The following is an 18,942-nucleotide window of genomic DNA, read 5'->3' on the forward strand; positions in this document are numbered from 1 at the left end:
CTGGAAGTTTAGAATTGTTCACACTGCCACCTAGCTTTCTACAGACCACCGTCAAATGCTGTACGTACTAGCTTCAAGTAGGCCACAGTTTGAGGTCCATGGGCTTGTATGTGGCATAAAATAGCATCATGTATATTAAAGCTCTTTACTGTTGTGCCCATTTCTAGAGATGAGAGCAGGTTGGAGGAAGTGGAAGGAAAGAAAACAATGAGTGGGAACAAGATGAGAATATCAGCTATGGGGCCATAGCATGGGGAAGGAGCAAAAAGCCAGAATAAAAGGGTGGAGGCTCTTATTGCAAGAATATCTTTCAGAGAAACAGCCTGGGTAACCTGGTTAGGTATGTCCAATGATTCAAGATATTTCTGGAAGAAACCCCCTCCAGTGAAACCCTGAAAGGAGATGTAACATGAAAAAGCTATGGAGCTCTTCCCTTCCACTACTAAAAATCCTTCAAGGGCAGGAGCAAACATATGAAGCTGGAACACCTTGTTCCCTCTTTTTGCTGCATTTATCCCAACAGCTTTAATTCTATTATCACAATTGCTCTTAAGAGACCTGTGCTAAGACCACCGAGACTGTGCTGCAGCCTCTCACTGTAAACCAGCACAGCCTCCAGAGGGGGCGTGGAAGCTTGTCATTCCCAACCCAGGCACAGGAGCTCTCCCCTGACTTTCCCAAAGTGCTGTGGGAAGCAAGCCCAATTCACCTGTGTCCTGGGGACTATACCTCTAACTACCCTCCCGATGATGTTTATAGACCCCAGTTGCATTTGGGCAACCTTTCCCTCCAGGAGGCTGTTTCCTTTTCCATTCGTTCACCTGAAGGGACACTTATCTGGGACCAAACAGTAGCCCCTAGTTTATATACCCAGGTTCTGGCCCTGACACCAGCATTTCTCAACCTGTGGGCGGCTACCCAAGTGTGAGTGGCAAGAATATGTGAAAGAGTCCTGCTCACACTTTAAAAATGGATTCTCCTTTAAAGGAGAAAAATGTGGGGGGGAAAGTGGCTTTTCCCCTGCAGGCTGGCAGAGCTGCAGCTTGCAGGGGTCTGCTTGGGGGCTTCCCATGCTCTGGGAGGCAGGGGTCAGGACTGGCCATTGCTGTTTACAAATGGGTCCTGGTACAAAAAAGGGTTGTGGACAGCTGTCCTACACGATTCACATGTGGGGGTGTCAGCCAGCCCAGTGCCCCACCCTCCAGGCCAGTCTGAGAGCAGGCAGGCAGGGGTGTGTGTGGGGCTGGGGCAGTTTTCTGTGGAGTGCGCTGGGTGATTTGAAGGCTCCTGCCTGAGGCGGTGGGTGGATCAGATGCCCTGCAGCCCTGCTTCAGGACTGGGACACCCCCCTGCCTACCAGCCCTGTAGAGTGGCACTAATCAATGTCCGTGTCCAGGCTGGGGAAATACATCTGTGGGTAGATGTGAGCTTTGATTAGAATAAAGCCGTTGGAGAAATTGTTCTTTGCAAGCTTTGGGGTACAGGCACCCACGGGGCTGCAACCAGGTTGGGCTGGGGGGCAGAGGCCCATTTCTCTCCCCGCTTCTCCCACGGGGGCGGGGCGGGGCGGAGGGGCTTTTCCCGCGTGGTGGCCAGCCCCCCCGGCCGCGCTGCAATGCCAGGAAGGCGGTGGAGAGCAGAGAGGGAGGGAGGGAGGGAGAAGTGAGGCGGGCGCTGCTGCCGCTCCTCCTCTCGGTGTGGCAGGGAGTTACTCGGGCATCCTTCCAGCTCCGCGGGCACGGAGCGGAGGTGCACGCCGGCGGGGCTGAGCACGTGCGGGATCTGGAGCGGCGGTCGAGCGGCAGCCTGCCCCCTCCACACCCTTTCTCACCTCCTCCTTCCGCCGCCCGCCCGTCTCTCTCTCGCTCCCTCCCCTGCCCGCCCCGCCGCTGTCACTGCGTGTGCTGCTGCGCCGGTGCCCGCAGCTGAGGCGAGGGGCGCGGGCGGAGCGCGGGCCCATGCGCTAGGCGCCGCGGCCGGCCGGCGGGCAGGAGCAGCATGCGGGCGCCGCGGGGCGCGGGGGCGGGCGGCCGGAGCTGCCCCCGCCGCGGCTGCTGCTGCTGCTGCGGCACCGCGGCCGCCCTCGGGACCTGCCTCCTGCTGCTGTGCGGGGCGCTGCTGTGCGGGGCCAGCGCCGGCAATGAAGGTGAGGCGGGCGCCGCAACTTGCCGCCCCGGGTCCCCGTCCCCGGCACCCTCCTGCCCTGCCCTGCCCTGCCCTGCCCTGCCGCGCTGTCCCGGGTGCTGCTCCCGCCGGGCAGGGCAGGGCAGGGCGGCGCGGGGAGCTGGGGAGCCGCAGCGCTGGGCTGCGCGGGCTGTGCGTGCGTGTGATGGGGTGTGGGGGCGTATGCACGGGGGCGTGTGTCACGGGGGTGTAATGGTGCGTGTGAACGTGTGTGGTGCGTACATATGGGTGTGCATGTAATGGTGTGTGCGTGCGCAGTGGTGTGTGTGGGGGTGTGTAATGGTGCATGTGCACGTGTGTGCGATGGTGCGTGTGTGGGTATGCGTGTAATGGTGTGTGTGCACGTGCTTGATGGTGTGTGCATGTGTGTGTGTGATGCGTGTATGTGATGGTGTGTATGCACGTGTGTGATGGTGCATGTGTGTGTAATGTGTGGGTGCGTGCGTGTGTGTAATGTGTGTGAGTGTGATGGTGCGTGTGTGTAATGTGTGTGTCTGCAACATGAATTTGAACCTGAAAGGCCACTGCTCTGTGAGGGCTAGAGGTGGACCTGAACTTATTGAATAACAGCCACTCTTTACTGTTTGGAGATTTATTTGTAAACAAGCATTATTTGACAAGTGTTTTTCACAGCATGGTTTCTTGGCCAATTACTGCTGAACAGCTCTGCTTTGAACACGATTCACCCTGCAGTGAATCAAGCCTAATTCATTAGAACCTCTGTTGCTAAAGTCATACCATATGTCATTGACGCTTGTCAACAGTTTGGTTTTGAAAAGTTCATTTTTGCTTCTCCCAGCTTTCAAAGCATATTCTAGAGTCCAGATCCTCAGCTGGTAGAAATTGTCAAAGCTCAGTTGATTTCAAGGTTTCTTAAGTGGGTGTAGACTGGTGAATACAAAGTTTCAGTTTTTATTTTGAGTTTTCTTGTCCTGTCGAAAAAATTAGGTTGGACAATAAATACTTTTTTACCATACAGTTGCATAAGCTTAATAGCGTCTGTATTCTGGTAATAATTTTGAGAATTTATTTTCACTTATAGAATCATAGAAAGTTAGGGTTGGAAGGGACCTCAGGAGGTCATCTAGTCCAACCCCCTGCTCAAAGCAGGACCATCCCCAACTAGATCATTCAAGCCAAAGCTTGCTCTAGCCGAGTCTTAAAAACCTCCAAGGATGGAGCTTCCACCACCTCTCTAGGTAACCTGTTCCAGTGCTTCACTACCCTCCTACTGGGAAAATTCTTCCTAAATGTAACAGCTGTTGCTGGATTTCTAGCAGAGCTAAAGATCCCTGCAAAGGCAGAGCGGGAAAGTTGCAGCCACAGTTATTTGCAAAAGCATATGCACGTTTTTTGATTGGCTCCTGAGCATGGGCGACTGGTACCTCAGGAGTCAGGGGAGACACATGCCCCCCGAGCGACCACTCAGCGATTTTTTAACAAAACTACTTTTTTCCCTACAGTGGTATTGTTATTCAAGGACTTACAAGATCCATATCATGTACTGTGAATTCATATTTGGCACAGCCATAGAGAAGAAAGTCTCGAGGGAATTTTTTTTTCGTTTTAAAACATAAGGCAGTATTTAAAACTGTTGGAACCTTAAAGGTAGTTCTGTAAATTTAGTATAGGGCTAGATTTTTCAAAAGTATTATGTATCCAAAAACTTCCATTGTTCTTAATGTGATCTGCTTCAGAGCTTAGCATTATTGAACACTTAGCCAGTTTTAAAGTGCCTAAATATGATTTAGGGTCCTAAATTCAGAAATCCAGGATGAACATTTTTGGCTGTGATTTCTGTTGTAAGGAGAAAACCAATTCAGTTGTAGTCACACTGCCTTCCATTACTTTATAACACTTAGCAAAGGAAGAGAGCTCAGGACAGTATTGTATTTGAGTAATCATTTAAACAGGCTGTTTGAATTACTTTGCAAAATTCACTAGTTAGAATCAGATTATTTGTATTTTTGAGATTATTTTCTGAATGTGTATTCAGAAATTCATCTCTAATGAAAATAGCCAAGGGCCACTGTTGCAGATGCAGTACATTACACTGAAAGCATTACCTGTGACATATCCTTAGAGAAATTACTTCCCTTCAGTTACTGTTATGCATGTTTTATTTTTATGGACTGTGAACATACTTGGGTATCATTATTATTGCTTGCATCAAAAAGAACAATGATATCAATTAGTTTTAAATATGTTACTGAAGACTGGAAAATAGCAGCTAATGTTTTACTGGAAGCTGCTTAATTCTGAAGTGGGCACATGTCTGCAGATACCATGGTGATGGGCACAGTATATGAGCCTAGATAAGATTCACGTGTGTGTGGCTGTGTTTCTTCTTTTACTTGGCAGTAACTTCTGACCTGCCGAAGGCATTAGGGACAGCACTGGCATACAAGATTATTTTTTTCATGTCCTTTGTTTTAAAATCCCCATGTAAAATTATTTGTCACGAAGATTCAGATTTTGGGAAGTGCCTTTTATAAATGATTTATGTTAAGTTTATAATGAAAGGAGATTTTTTTTTTCTTTACAGAAAAAAACAAACCTCAGCATGATTTGTTTTTCACTTTCAGTAAATTTGGATTATTTTGCAGGTCTCACTTGGAAATAATTTAGATGACCTTAAAAAGTGTCATGCTAGCTTATTTTTTAAATAATTGTGTACATTACATTTTCTGATTGCTTTCAATAAAATGTCCAAAACAACTTACTTGCATAATTACCATTAAATATCAAGTATATTTTAATTTAGAGAGTCTCAGCAGAAATAACTGCTGACAAGACAGCACTATAACAACTGCTAAGTGGACTGTTAAACAACTGAAAAAGGAACACACTTCATGGAAATAATGACAGTGTCACTTAGACAAAGGTAGACAGTTCAGTATTAAAGCAGACTCTTCTTAACCCATGTTACATTTATTTCAGCAACTTAAGAACAGAAGAATAGGCCTAGAAATGCCCGTCTTTTCTCCTTTCTAATTAACTAAAGTTTAAGGGATTTATCTAACTCAATTTTATTTATTCATTTTATAGTTTAATTTTATGCATTTTATTTATTAATGGGACAGAGGTGGAAACAGGCAGAATTAGATTAAAGTTATAAAATGCAGATTGTTCACCCCAGAGACTGGAAAGGTTCTAGCTATTCCAAAGTCTGGAGAGAATATGTATTTTTTTGATGGAGTGGCATAATTTTCATTGTTCCACTGCAATGGGAGAAAATATATTTAGGTATGTTATCAGTGCATATATACCTAACCAATTAGATAATTGCCTTTCCTCTTTAATCTGTTCAGAACATATTATGTAAATATACTTAAAAAAAATCTGAATACATTTTGCATATCTATCTTTGAAGATATTCCAATCGATTGGATAATATTTTAAAATAGTATTACATGGCCATTACAGTCTCAGCTTCATATATCACATGTTCAGTGCAGCTCTTTCACTTAATAATGTTCTAAATTGGAAACGTGCAAGTTGGCAGTATTTTAAAGTATGATGCAAAAATAAGTGAACAGATGCATTGAATTTTGTCTAAGCTTTTAACATATATTTATTTTCTCTTTATTTGACGGTTTGAAACAGTTCTTTGCTTTCCTGTGTATCAATAAATGGACCCAATCCTGCCAATTCATACCAGTAATTCATTTGACTTCAAATTGACTGTTGCAGAACTATTGATGTGAATAAGGACCGCTTACATAAAAGGGAGCTTTTAGGGTCTGGTCCTTCAACATAGGTCAGTCAATTTTATCGCTTTGTTTTTAAAATGCTCAGAGCAAATATCCAATTCTTAGAATGAATCAAATGCCAGTTTTAATTTAACATCGTATTGAGGCTTTTTTATTTGCTTTTAATATTTAAAAAGCATTTGAAACCCTATAGGCTTTTTTTAAAAAGGTGACAACCTATGACAAATGTCACACCTATACTTTGAAAAAAATATAAAATATGGTAAAAACAGCTGACTACAGGATTGCATCTGAATCCAGCTGTATCTTAAGGGACATATTTAAAATGGTTCTAAATATCTGCAGATAGGTAAACCAGCTTATAATGAAACATTGACACCTTAATTTGATGTATAAAGTCAGTATGTGCAAATCGCGTTACAGTTGTTTAAATTGACAGTTATTCTAATGGGAAACAGTACAGTTTGCATTGTTGGCTGTCAGTCCTCCCTACCTTTATGTAATGGTTTTTAAACCATAATATACTATTCAACGCCATGCCTTCAAGTTCATTTCTGTGATGCAAAAAAATAAAGTTCAGTCCATACAAGGCAGTGTTTCAGCGATTATATTTTGTTTGCTTACAAGATGCATTAAAAAACAAAACTTTATAATGTGAAAAGAGAGAATAACACTTGAAAAATGGTCCAGAAAAACTCAGAGTAGTTTATTTTATGCCATTTGATGTCTCATTCCCCTCGCACACCAGTTTTACAGTAGTGTAACTTCAGTGACTGACTTTAAGTCTTTTCTGTCTAAATTCCTGATTCTGCTATGCATTTGTATAGCAGTCCTGAGGAAAGATTGTAATAAGTTTAATAGGTATCCAAAGGTGCAGGGGTGCATACTGTTGGGTTACATTGTATGTTTGGGCCTTGAGTAGGAGGAGAATCAGGCGCGTAGAAATCAATGTATCTGATCTTTTTTAATTGAAACTATTCCTCCCCCACCCAAAGTTCATGATATTTGCATCCGGATTTCCTTTTCATTTATTGCTGTATGCATGTATTGACTTCTGCAGAGATTACCATCCAAAGAGGGCCCTGGCCACACACAAACTTGTACCAGTTTAATTACACTGGTTTAGTTAAACTGGTGTAAAGCCTGAGGGGGCACTTTCTTGCTTTGATTGAAGAGTAGCTTAGCTTGATTTAGTTTAAGTGTTCTGCTAATTAACTTAAACAGAATTGAAACAAACCATTCTTATTTAATAACACGCACAGAAATGAATAACACACACAGAAAGAAGAATGGTCACATAGGGGCTTGCACCAGTTTAGCTAAATGAGGGCATGAACAACTGGAAAAAATAAAGTGAGTTAAAAGGAGACTGGCAGTACTATGTCAGCTAGCTTGTGGTAATGGCTTCCATGTCCACTTTTACCTCATGGTTAGTGAAAGCTAAATCACTATACTTTAGCCTTGAAAAGCGAGCCAAAGTACCACGGCTTAGTTTTCACTTACCACTGGGTAAGAGAAGTGCATGCAGGCAGCTAATAATGAGTCGCTGATGTGGGGTTATTCCCTGCCTTCTTTCATTACACTGTAAGTTGATCATTTGCCCATAATCTTTATTTTTAATTCAGGCTTTTAGTTGAACTGGGGCAACTCTGCGTATAGATTAAATTCATAAACCTCAATTCAGCAGTCCATTCTTATTCTGCAAGGTACTTCAGCACTTGTTTAACATCAGACTACATGTTCAGGTACTCTGTTGATTAGGGATGGCCTTAAACACTTGTTTAAGTGCCTTACAAAAATGGAACTGTACCTTGGAGTAAATGAAAGAGATGGGAAGCTTTCTTTTAAAAGATTTGAGTTTTGAGCATTTTTTAACTGTACTGCAGTGCTGCTTGTCATGGCAAGAGTGCTACAGGCAGCACCTCTTCAATCAGTGCTTCACCTTGGCAATCAATAACAGGTAAACAAAGAAATCACAAGCCTTGACAGACTTTCCTGTGCATATACTAGAGCCATCTTCAAAAATAAATATTTTAAACTAACTTGCTATCATGAGTGCAGCTTTCTTATTTTCAGCTAGGACTTGATCCTGGCATCAGTAAGGACAGGAGCTGAGTCTGTCATAGGAGAACTTTAAGAGAACTTCACTAATCCATTAATATTTCATTCAGGGCCAACTATATTACACACATTTTTTTTAAATTGAAAAGCTCAGTTTTCGTAATGATGTTTCATGCTTTGTTAATTTCCCGTCCAGTTTTTGTACAATAGACACATTCTCCCCCTCCCTGCAAAGGTTAGTTGGGTTCATTGAAATTTTACATGGAAAAGCCACATTTGAATATAAAAGCATATTTAAGGGGAACGTGCAAATGTCCCTTGGAGCATAGCTGGGAGATGGGAGCTGGCATCATGCTTGTCCTCACTCTGCCCTTCTCTTTGTGTGACCAGCTGAGCATTCACATGACAGGCCTTGCAGAAATGAAAGTGATTGGTTCTCTAGTACATTTCACAAACAGTATTGCAAGGAGCCTTGAGTAATAGCCACGGTGTCTAGTCTCTTTAGGTCTTCCTCAGCTTAGTAGTCCTTGTTTGCCCTCACTATTGTTTTTTAACCTAGCACTTTATTTTCTGTATCTGAGCACCTCCAAATCTCTAACACCTTTATTTTTGCAGAAATATTAGCAGTAGGGGTATGCGGCTATCCTCCTTTTACAGATGAAGAAACAGGCACAGAGACAAAGGGCTAACATCACATGTATGTGTCTATGTATGTGGATGTGTACATGTACTTTCCACACCTACTGTTGAAGCCTTGCATACAGGACCATAAAGTTGCATTTGGTTAGAAAGAGAGCAGGAGAGACAACTCTGTAGCACAGTGAAAACACTGCCCTGGGAGGGGAGAACTTTGAGTTCTGATCCCTGTTGTCCGAGAACCGTTTGTATTCTGCATGGAACTGTCACTGAATAAAGTGCCTAAGGTGAGCAAGAAACCATGCCTATCCCTTTGCACATGAATGCCCAGATCTCAGTGCTTGTACTCTCCCCCTCTCTGGCTCTTTGAAAATTCAAATATTTCATAAAATGGAACTTCAGCAGGAGAGGTTTAGATAGTCATTGTCCACATTGTCATCATCGTCATCCCCAGCCCCTTATGTGTTGTAAGGATTCAGAATTGGACAGTGGGTTCTGAGAATGAGTCCCTCATTCCGAAGACAAAGATGCAACTTGTTCACAGCTTAGGCATGAACTGTGAGCTGAGCTGAGCTGTTCAGCTCTGATAAGACTCAGGCATTTTTGCAAATGTGTAGCAGAAAAATTGTTTGGAGACTAGGGAATTTTGAACCTCAAAAGTTGACTCATATGGAATTTAGGAATTCCCTAGGTTAGGCAGTAGCTGCATAGGGATTTTCAGGATTGGGGTTTTCAATTTAGGCACCAAAATTCCTTCTAAATCCTGCTTTAGGTCCTTAAATCCTTTTGAGAATTTAGCCAAAAGTGTTTTCTGAGGTATCAAAACTAATCTTTAGTAGGGCAGGAAACACCACATTGTTTTCTTCACTGGCAGATTAATTCCCTACCTGTGAAATGTAGGTTGACTTGGGGACTGTGGAACATTTTGCCAATGGAAACCAATTTGCTGAACTTCTGATGTGTGTTTTTTTTTTTTTTTAATACCCCGCAGTTTGAAGTGGCCAGTCTTGAAGCACTGAGAAGGAAATGTTTAGCTTTTTTAGTTTAAAACAAATGCATCATTTCAAAATTTATTTTGATTTTATTTTAAATGAAACATTTTAGAAAGTTTGAAATTAAAACGATGTCTTTCAAATTGCAAAGACCCCCATGGGGGCAGAGGTGGGTGCCCACCATTTTGTTGACTCCACTTGGTCCCCACTCCGCAAATACTCTACTCGGTGCGGTGCTGGCCGGCCCAACTTCTGTAGTAGGGGAGGGGCAACATAGGGCTTCTACTATCATGGCAAAAAGCTTATAATTGGTGCCTGGGGCTGTATCCCACTTGCCCCACCCTAGGTATGCTACTGCTTCTCCCCACTCCTCCTTAAGTTGACTTTTTTTTCAGAACTAGGAGGATGCACTCAGTTATTCTTCCCATACTGGTGCTTCCATTTGCAAACTATGTACAGTCCTGATTCTCTGTCACTATCTGTTGTACCTTCACAGTGTCCAAAAACTCCATGCAGACCAAGTTAACAGATATCAGTTCAGGCTTTGGGCCAAAGAAACAAACTAAAGTCTGGCAGTCCCCCAAATGGGATCAGAGCTTGTTCCTATGTTCATTGCTTCCAAGCCACCAGCAGACACTGGGATGACAACAGTCAACATGTTCCTAGTTTCTTGTTGAGGAAAATGGCATAAGAAAAAAAGCCAAGTTCCCAGGATAGTGGGATGCATTGGGGTAGCAGTAACTTCTAGCTGCTGGGGTGATTATGTGGCTGTGGAGACAGCTGATGTTTTTCCATCCCTTTCCCTCTGCCCCCAAAGTCAGCAAAGTGGTTCCCTCCCAAAGTTAGCACCCAGAGCAGTTGCCCCACCTGCTTAAACTTCTGGAAGGTGCCACATATTATTCTGTAACTTCTGTCTGGCTGATTGAGGGACTCTATTAGTAGGCCCCTGAGAAGCTGGGGGCTGGGGAGAAGGAGTCTCTTCTATCCATGTTTAACCATAAATGCAAGCAGGATACTTCATGGGGCTTAGAGTAACTCTTGGAAGAAAATCAATATTTCACCAGCAATATTTACACAATTCACAGCACTCCTACATGAAAATTTGTCTAGCAATATAACGATCAATTTTCTTCCAGTTTGCACATGCAGAATGAATGAAATTATTTGCAGATATCATGTCTTTCTTTACACATTGTCAATTTCCTGTAATCTAGCAGTTTATGTCTGCACTATCATTATGTTTTTCCCCTTGACTTGATTTCTTGCTAATATTGTATTTTCATAAGGTAGCAGGAGAGCAATATTTTTATGATGATTTTCTACCATCAACCTCACAAAAACATAGATGCTGTCAAACATCAGAAAAGCCAATAGATCATCCTAAATGTTCTTTGTTTCCAAGAGCCATCCAAACATAATGTCAGTTACTTTTTTCTACTTGAATGAATTCAAAAGCAGCAAAATGGTCATTATTGTGGATTGGAAAGCTTTGTTGTTGGAGGGTAGGACAGACAGCTGAAAACCTTGTGAATCTTCTCTAACTGAGAGTTGTTGGGTAATCTGACAGCTATAGTTACATCTGCGACATGTCTGTTTTAATTTTTGTTGAGTTTTAATGGAATGCATAACATAGTTTGATATGCACATTCTGTGGAGGAAAAAAAATGCCTATAAAGGACATTTCATGGACCCAGTTTTAAACAGAAGTCTTCTTTTCCCATGGTACGACAGGCACTTTTAAAAGCACAAGTTAGATTTTCTCCTTCAATCACCCAGTCTTTTATTTAAGAAAGCACTGGAGTTTTTGTATCTGGTTAAATTCCATTGACTTCAGTGAGATTTGAGGAAGTTCTAAGTCAGTCCTGAATAGCTGTGGTGTCTTGGTTTAGGGCCTAAAAATTGTATATAGCTCCTGGTGCATCTACATGAGATGCTTAACTGTGCATTAGTGTAGTTTACTGTGCAGTAAGCATGTGCACATGCATAGTACGCAGTAAACATCGCTAATTGCAAGTAAATTTGCTACCTGCAAATGCAAATAACAAATTTACTTTCGATTAGTAATAGTGCAGTAGCACTCATGTAGATGCGTGACTGGGAGCAGATGTACTCCTGGTCAGCCATCCACCAGGCAGTGGGAGATTGCTCCCTGCCTCCAGGAGTTGTCTCCTGCTGGGTTGGGATTCACCACTGGAGCCTGGGTGGGGACTATATCCCCCTGCCTCAGGAGCAGGGAGCTCCAAGACCCTGCTCCAAGTTTGCGGTGGGGAGCAGGGGCTGGGAGTTCCTTATCTCCCAGCACCAGCTCTGTGGTTGTGGGCCGGTGCTGGGATACCTTTGTCTAGTGCGGAGCAGGATGGGGAACAAACTAGAGAATTTGTTCCCCACCCAGCTCCGCATTGGCAGAGCTAAGCAGGGAAGAAATTCCCCAAATTTTTTTCCATCCAGCTTCCCAGGCTCCCTAGCCACTGCCTGCATCCAGGGTCAGGGTGGGAACTGTTCTGGTTAGGGGTAGGTTCCAGCCCCCTGCCCTGTTCTGTTGGTGGGGCAGCTAGCAAGGAGCTAGCTGCTATCTGCCCCACCAGAAGATTGGGGCAGGGGGATGGGACCTGCCCCACCCTGCAGCTCTTTCCAAGTCCCCTGCCTCTGATTAGGACCGGGAGCTCCCTGCTGCCATGGAAGAGGGACATGGTCACCACGCTTGCAGCAGGCAGCCCCTGGGGTCAGGGTGTAAAGTCCCATCCTTGGCTAGGAGACAGCTGTCTCCTGGCCTGGTGCTCCTTGCCAGCCCTTGGGCTAGCACCCAGGGAAAGCCTAGAGTTCCCCCTTGTGGTGGCAGGGGCCCGTTGCAGGACCCCAGGAAACAGGAGCAGTTTGCTGCCATTAGCAGCCAATCTGCTCTCACTTCTCTGCATGTATAGATGCCTGCCTGGGAGCATTTACTTGCAAGTAGTTTACTCATGAGTAAACGTATCCAGGATCAAATGCATGTGTCCATGTGCCCTCTCAATCTGTGGAGCTCCCAGTGATGTCCATGAACTGGGAAAGTATGTAGCCTCACAGCCTTGCCCATGCTGGGGAAATCTGCTAGCGCAGTACCAATGCATCTTCGTCAGTAGAAGGTATAGTGAGACCACCAGTGCACATAGGGTTCAAAGGAGCTGCTGACATTTCTACCACTGTTTCACTTAAGCTTTCTCTGAAAATCCTCTTGTATTTAATAGTGTTTCTATCATTAGCAGTGACAGAACTGCATCAGCATTAGAAGCTTTCCCTGAAGGCTAGTGCCAGTGCAAGTTCCAAGATCTTTTGTACTCTTGGTATAGTTTATAATCCCCACTGAAACTCAAAGATAGAGCTGGGTAAACAAAAAAAAACTATATCTCTTTCTCCAGTGAATAATGCCTTTTAAATTTAATGGATATTTTAGTGGGAAAAATATCTGCGTTGCAAATAAAAATAGGAGGGAAGTGGCAGGGGACTTGCCAAAAACTTGAAATTATTTGTTTTCTTTTTTGTTCAATCATTATGCTTCCTTTTTGATGAAAAATCGAAAGAAAAATTAGGAGAAATTTTGAATGTTGTCCAAATTTGTCATTGGAGGGGGAAATAATCTCCTGGCTAGCTCTACTTCTAGGCACTGCCTAAATGTGTCACAGGAAGAACTGACTAATGTCCGTGCTGTTGAAAATGGATCCTTTAAGGTGAGTGCCACTATCTAGAGCACTCCATATTTGCTTCAGTGTGTCTGTATACCAAGTGATAGACCTAGTCACAGAATTGAGACTTCCAATTTCATTCCACAATCAGTATTGTGTTCTCTCTAAAGTAACCTTTGGCCTAGAAGGCTTTTTGACCAAATGGCCAATGTCCCACTCATCTTGAGCAATACACTCAAACAGAAGTGACAGTCTTATAGAAATTACTGGGTGAAATTCTATGGCCTGTGTTATGACCATAACTCTTCCCTTTTGGCCTTAAAATCTATTAATCTGATATAGACTCTAGTGTCTTGGCAGTCACTTGAAAGGAAATCATAATCTATAGCAGAATTGAGCCAACATAATATAATATAAAACTATAGCTAATATTAAGTTGTGGGTTCATTAAATTGTGTGTGTTTTCTTCTAACTGGCTATAAATAATAGGTATGCTCCATAATTTACATTTTTCTGGCATTGGTCTCTAATGGCATATGAATGGATATTTCTTAAATTTTTCTCTTGTTTTGGTCTTTGTGCAAATAATTAACATGAAACATCTGTTTTGTGATGGCTTTGGTTTCTTTTTTCAGTAGGAGGGTTACTTTTTCATTTGTTTTTGATTTTCTGGATTATTTTTTATTGCTACTTACTATCAGGAGCACTTCGGAGTTACAACTTTGAAAAAATAGCACAACAGGGAAAGCAGCAAGAAAATTAAAAGCAGCAGTCATATAATAAAACTGATAAAGATTTATGCAAAAGAAAATGTTTGACTGGTAATGATGAAGGGCCCACTGTGGTAGAAATGTCTTGGTAGTGCTGTGAACTCCAACAAGAAGGAAGGATGGTGAGATATCTTTGGTTTCATGCCACTCAATTTGTTATTGATTATTTGCTTTGTAGATATGACCCTTGCCTTAGGCTCAGAGCAATAGGATGAGAGAACAGCAACTTGCTGCATGCTGAAGTCTTTCTGACTAATTCATACAATGATATTGACATACATCGTTGTTGGAAGACTTGCATCTATTTCAGGACTATGAGAGGATAAAATGTTGGTTACTGGAAAGAAAATTTGGGGAATTAACTACTGTTGGTCTAGATTCCATCAAAATAGATTTGGACTTGAAGAATGTATGTTCGGCTGGGTGGAGGCATGAAAAATGATGGAAGAGTGTCATCCCCAAAAGGGTTCTCTATGATAGTTCAGTGTAAAACTCTGTGACTTGAGTTGCTGTTGTTACCCCTGGTATGTCTTCTGTAAGGGCTCATTGCTGCCAGGTGCAGGCTTCAATGAAACACACTGTTTAACCACATACTTTTTTTTTAAGCATGTGAATATTCCCACTCACTTCAACGAGACTTCTCATGGGCTTAAACTTGTGTCATCTGCTAGATTCTGGTAAGCATGCTTAGCACTTTGCAGCCAGTCATGAATGGGATGAAACAAGACCAAAGTGCTTCTGAAAGGAGCTTGGGAGGTGCCTTCAGAATGTAGGGAAACATGATAAAAGGGAAAGAAAGCAAAAGAGAAGAGAATCAGCTTTTGCTTCCTCATGGTTGCATCTCATGGACAGTTGCAGCCTTAGTGTTCATATAGGCTTAACATTGTCAAAGGGGGAGAGGAGGAACATGACAGGAAGGTTTCTTAGTAAACATTGACAAGAATTGCTGGGTCTTATGATTCAGACAGATCATTTACAGAGTGTTTGGAATTCTTTGTGCCACTTCGCCCTGATACATGGATTGACTTTGATCCTGGGTACCACACCACTGCTTATTTCCTCAAAATCCATTTCCTTTGATTCCTTGCAGCGTTAGCCCAAACACTTCATTTTTCGAATCCCACCCTGCCCAAACATGTAATTTAAACCATGCACATTTGGGGGGGGGGGGGAGGGGTTCATTGCTAAAAAAAGTCTATTTAGGTTGAACAAAAATTTTCATGTTTACTTTCTCAAATTGAATTGTGAGTTCATGTGAATTCATGGTAACTTTCTCAGATTATTTGAGATGAAAATTGTTTTGAAAAGTCAGTCTTTCATTTTGTCATTTTTTAAAGAAACAACTAACATTTCAGCTTGTTATTTTAAAAAATTTTAATTTCAAAATTTACTTCAGTTTATTTCAAAAGTTAAAACAACCTTCAAAAATTGAATGTTTTGCTTCACCTTAAATTTTTGTTCTGACTTTTTGCTTTGCCAAATGTGTGTGTGTGTTTAATTTTGGGTTATTTCTGAAAGAATCCCCACGTCCCATTTTTTAGGAGGTGTGTGCAACCTGTGAACTAAAAAATAAGTTATTCACATAGCTCTGCATACAGTCCTCTATAGGGGTACACTGATTGAGATTTTTGGGGCCAATACCGATAGCTGATTTTTAAGGAGGCATATTAGCCGATACCGATCTGATTTCCAATATGCAGGTCTTCAGCTTGAAGAGATGCATCCAGCTGGTAAGTCTGGTGTGGTGGAAGGGGAGGGAGAGGGAAGGGGTGTGGGGGGAGCAGACCAAGGTGAGGGAGGGAGTGGGGCTGGGGCAGAGGCAGGCGCTGCCCAGCAAGGGTGGGGAGGGGCGCAGGACAGAGCCACAAGTGGCTCATCTAGGGGGCAGGCATGTGCCCTCCGGATTGGTGCTGGCCGGGCTGCAGGTGTGGGCTGGGGCTGGGGCCAGGGCCAGTTCACCTGGGGAGTGTGGGAAGGTGGGGGCGGCTCCTGCCACTGTATGGCTCATCCCGTGCTTGTCCTGCAGCTCCCACCGCTGCTCCTGCCACTCGTCCGGGAAGGCATGAGGGGAAGGGGAGGCATGTGCCCCCAGATCTGTGCGGTGTGGGGCAGGACAGGTTGGGATCAGGGCTGTGCCCCCTGCCCATATCCCCCAGTCCCTTCTGGATAAGCGGCGGGAGCAGTGGCGGGAGCCGCTAGATGAGCATCGGACAAGTGGTGCGCAGCCCTTGGCCCAGCCCCATCCCCACACCCTCCCTCACTGTGGGGGTCTTGATCTGCCCCCCTACCCCCACATTCCTTCCACCACACCAGACTTCCCAGCTGCAGGCAGCTCTCCATGCATGGACATTTATCGGACAAATTATCGGCAGCATTGGCCCAATTTCCGACACAGAAAATGTTCTTTATATTGGTGCTGATCCAATATCAGACCAATATATCAGTGCACCTCTAGTTTCCTGATTATATTTGGTCTCATCAGCTTTTTTGGACTTGGCTGCTTTGTCTGTTGTTCTAATTCTCTGTTTCATTATAACTTGTATATCCTATATAATTTCATAATCATGCAAATCTTTAATGATTCAAATGCATAGTCCCATTGAAATTAAAGGAATTACTCCATGAGGAAGGCTTTTCACAATTTGACCTAAAGCCTGTAAACCCTTCAGAGGAGTGACTGTCTCTCACTGTAATTTGTTTGTAGAGCGCCAGGCACACTTCACAGCTCTGCAACAAATTGTAAACATTGTTTTAGAATATAAGTGACACATGGAAAAAGCAACAGGATCTGTGGGGCAGTAGTATGAAAATTGCTCAGCTCTGGTCTACCAGTAATTTATTCCTGGTGAGGTCAGTGGTAATAGGCACAGCACTAGGCCAAGGCAGGTCACTGTTGAAAGTCCTTGAGTCAATACTTGTTTCCAACTATGTTAAGGAGCTGAAACTGGAAGGTGTCAATTTATGGGGCTGTTGGTATGAGCTAAGCCCATTCAGGCTTGTCTGGCCCCCCCCCCACAAAAAAAAAAGGCTCTGGTGTGAGTTTAGATTTAATTGTCTTTTATCCTACCCTGAAGGTATAAAAGTTAATGATGATATGGATCCTGTGCAGTTTTGTATGTCTCTCTCGATCAAGCATTAGAAATAATTAGGGCTTCCAGGATGGGTTCACTCATGGTGAAGCTGAGCAGAAAACAGTTGTGAATTGTCTTGCTCTCTCATTTCCTCAGATTTTTGAAGCGTCTTGGCAAAAATATGCATAGGCAGACATATGCTCAATGCGTTATGTGGTTTCTTGTTTGTTCTTTAAGGCATTCAGCACTTTTTTTTTAGGTGATGCTGAGGCAAAATAAAAGTTTCAGTAAATCTCTGATGTTCTTTTAGATGCTTAGGCTTGTGAATGCTCCTGCACACTGGGTGTTAGTGATATCTGCTAGAGATTTAACGTTTTCTTCAGTAGAATTAATCCCTATGCTCCCCAAACCTGCCAAGACACAAACGTGTGCTCAGTTTTGGAGAACTCAGGCTGAGCTGATTCAGGCTTCAATTTGGGGAAAGCTCTGTATTCAGGGTGACCCTTGTAAAACATTTGCTTAAAGATCTTCAGTTATACTTAACTTTAGGTGCATGATTAACTCTTGCCTTGAGAAGAAATGGATTTAAGCATGGGGATGATAAGTTTTCCGGAATTCAGTCTTAATGCATTTGAAGTGATAACTCCTAGGTGAACTTCCTAATTTTCATTTTATTTAGCTATGGTGAATGTTAAGAGAACATTGTTGGTTAGGAATAACTCTAAATTGAAAAGGGTTACAAGTAAAAAAAACCAGATGCATGTACCTACTTCTGCATAGAGAAGCTCTAATTAGTGTTTATGAAAGACTTTGTTTTCACTATTTAAAATATTTTATTTTGCTTCTAATCTCCTTAGGCAATCTTAGCATAAATTGCTTTTATTTGTCAAAAGCATTCCTTGGGGTAGATTTGATATAGTACAGTATTTTGGACAACACATTGAAATTTACCCTAGGCAACCACCATTGAGTAGTTGGAGAATCTGATATAACTAAGAAATCCCCTTTCCATCACTGGAGTAGCCCCAAATGGGGAGGACAGAAAGTAAGTTAGAGCCACCATGTCCATTAATTTCACTGTATTGTGAGTTTTGCCCTGCTCTTTTTTCAACACAAATGTTGAAGGGTTCATTTATTTCTTACTTCATTAGGCATTTCACCTGAGTAAAGACTGACCAAGGTTTTAAGATTTGGTTCTGTCTGTTTATTGCTGTAGTGGTAAGAGTCTCATTGGCTTTATTTAGAGCTGGATGGGCTTTTGGTGTCTTGTATACAAGTGTTTGTTTGCCTTTTTTTTTTAAATTATAGTTGACAACTGTTTAGAAATATAGTACTGTATTTAGCTGCATCACTTTCTGTTTCAGCCATTGACACTTGATTAAAACACTTTTTCTTGCATTTTTTTTTATTTTTAATTAATGTCTTAGAAAGCAACTTTGTGGTATCAAACATTTCATTTAATTACATTCATTAGTGGCATTTCCAGGACAAGTTTTAATTAAGTTGTACAATGTAGATCAATAGTCATCATGCATCCATTGCAATTTACAACAAGAATTTACTGTTTTGAACAATTTAATTACAGTAATTGTAGTAGAGGCAAATCTCGGTGACTTTGCCGTTTTTCTTGCCAACCCCCTTTTTTTCTTCCTTACGATTTTTTTAATTATGAAATTTTAGAGGCACTTAAAATATTCCTATTTGTGTTTGTTTTTCTTGTACGCTTGCTCCTGCTGTTGCAGTAAGAGAAAATAAACTCCTGAACCCCATCAAGTCTACAAAAGGATTTTTCTATTGATTTCATGTGGGCTCTTAAGGGATAGCAAGTTTCATAGCAATTGAGAATAACTCGGTTT

The 18,942-nt window shown here is 42.5% G+C and overlaps 1 protein-coding gene across 16 annotated transcripts in view; it reads left to right on the forward strand.

Moving 5' to 3' along the window:
• The first annotated feature begins 1,713 nt into the window (after window positions 1–1,713).
• The window catches only part of EPHA5 (EPH receptor A5), a 365,570-nt gene continuing 348,341 nt past the window's right edge, over window positions 1,714–18,942 (forward strand). For 7 of the 16 annotated variants that reach the window (XM_059722185.1, XM_059722192.1, XM_059722195.1 and 4 more), the window contains exon 1: window positions 1,716–2,146. In XM_059722185.1, coding sequence (XP_059578168.1) covers window positions 1,999–2,146 — 148 coding nt within the window. In that variant the 5' untranslated portion in view covers window positions 1,716–1,998. Of the gene's footprint in view, window positions 2,147–18,942 lie in introns of all 16 variants that reach the window. The other 9 variants (XM_059722189.1, XM_059722186.1, XM_059722187.1 and 6 more) reach the window with 3 other exon arrangements.

This window comes from Alligator mississippiensis, chromosome 2 (assembly GCF_030867095.1).
Source record: "Alligator mississippiensis isolate rAllMis1 chromosome 2, rAllMis1, whole genome shotgun sequence".
Lineage (NCBI taxonomy): Eukaryota > Metazoa > Chordata > Crocodylia > Alligatoridae > Alligator > Alligator mississippiensis.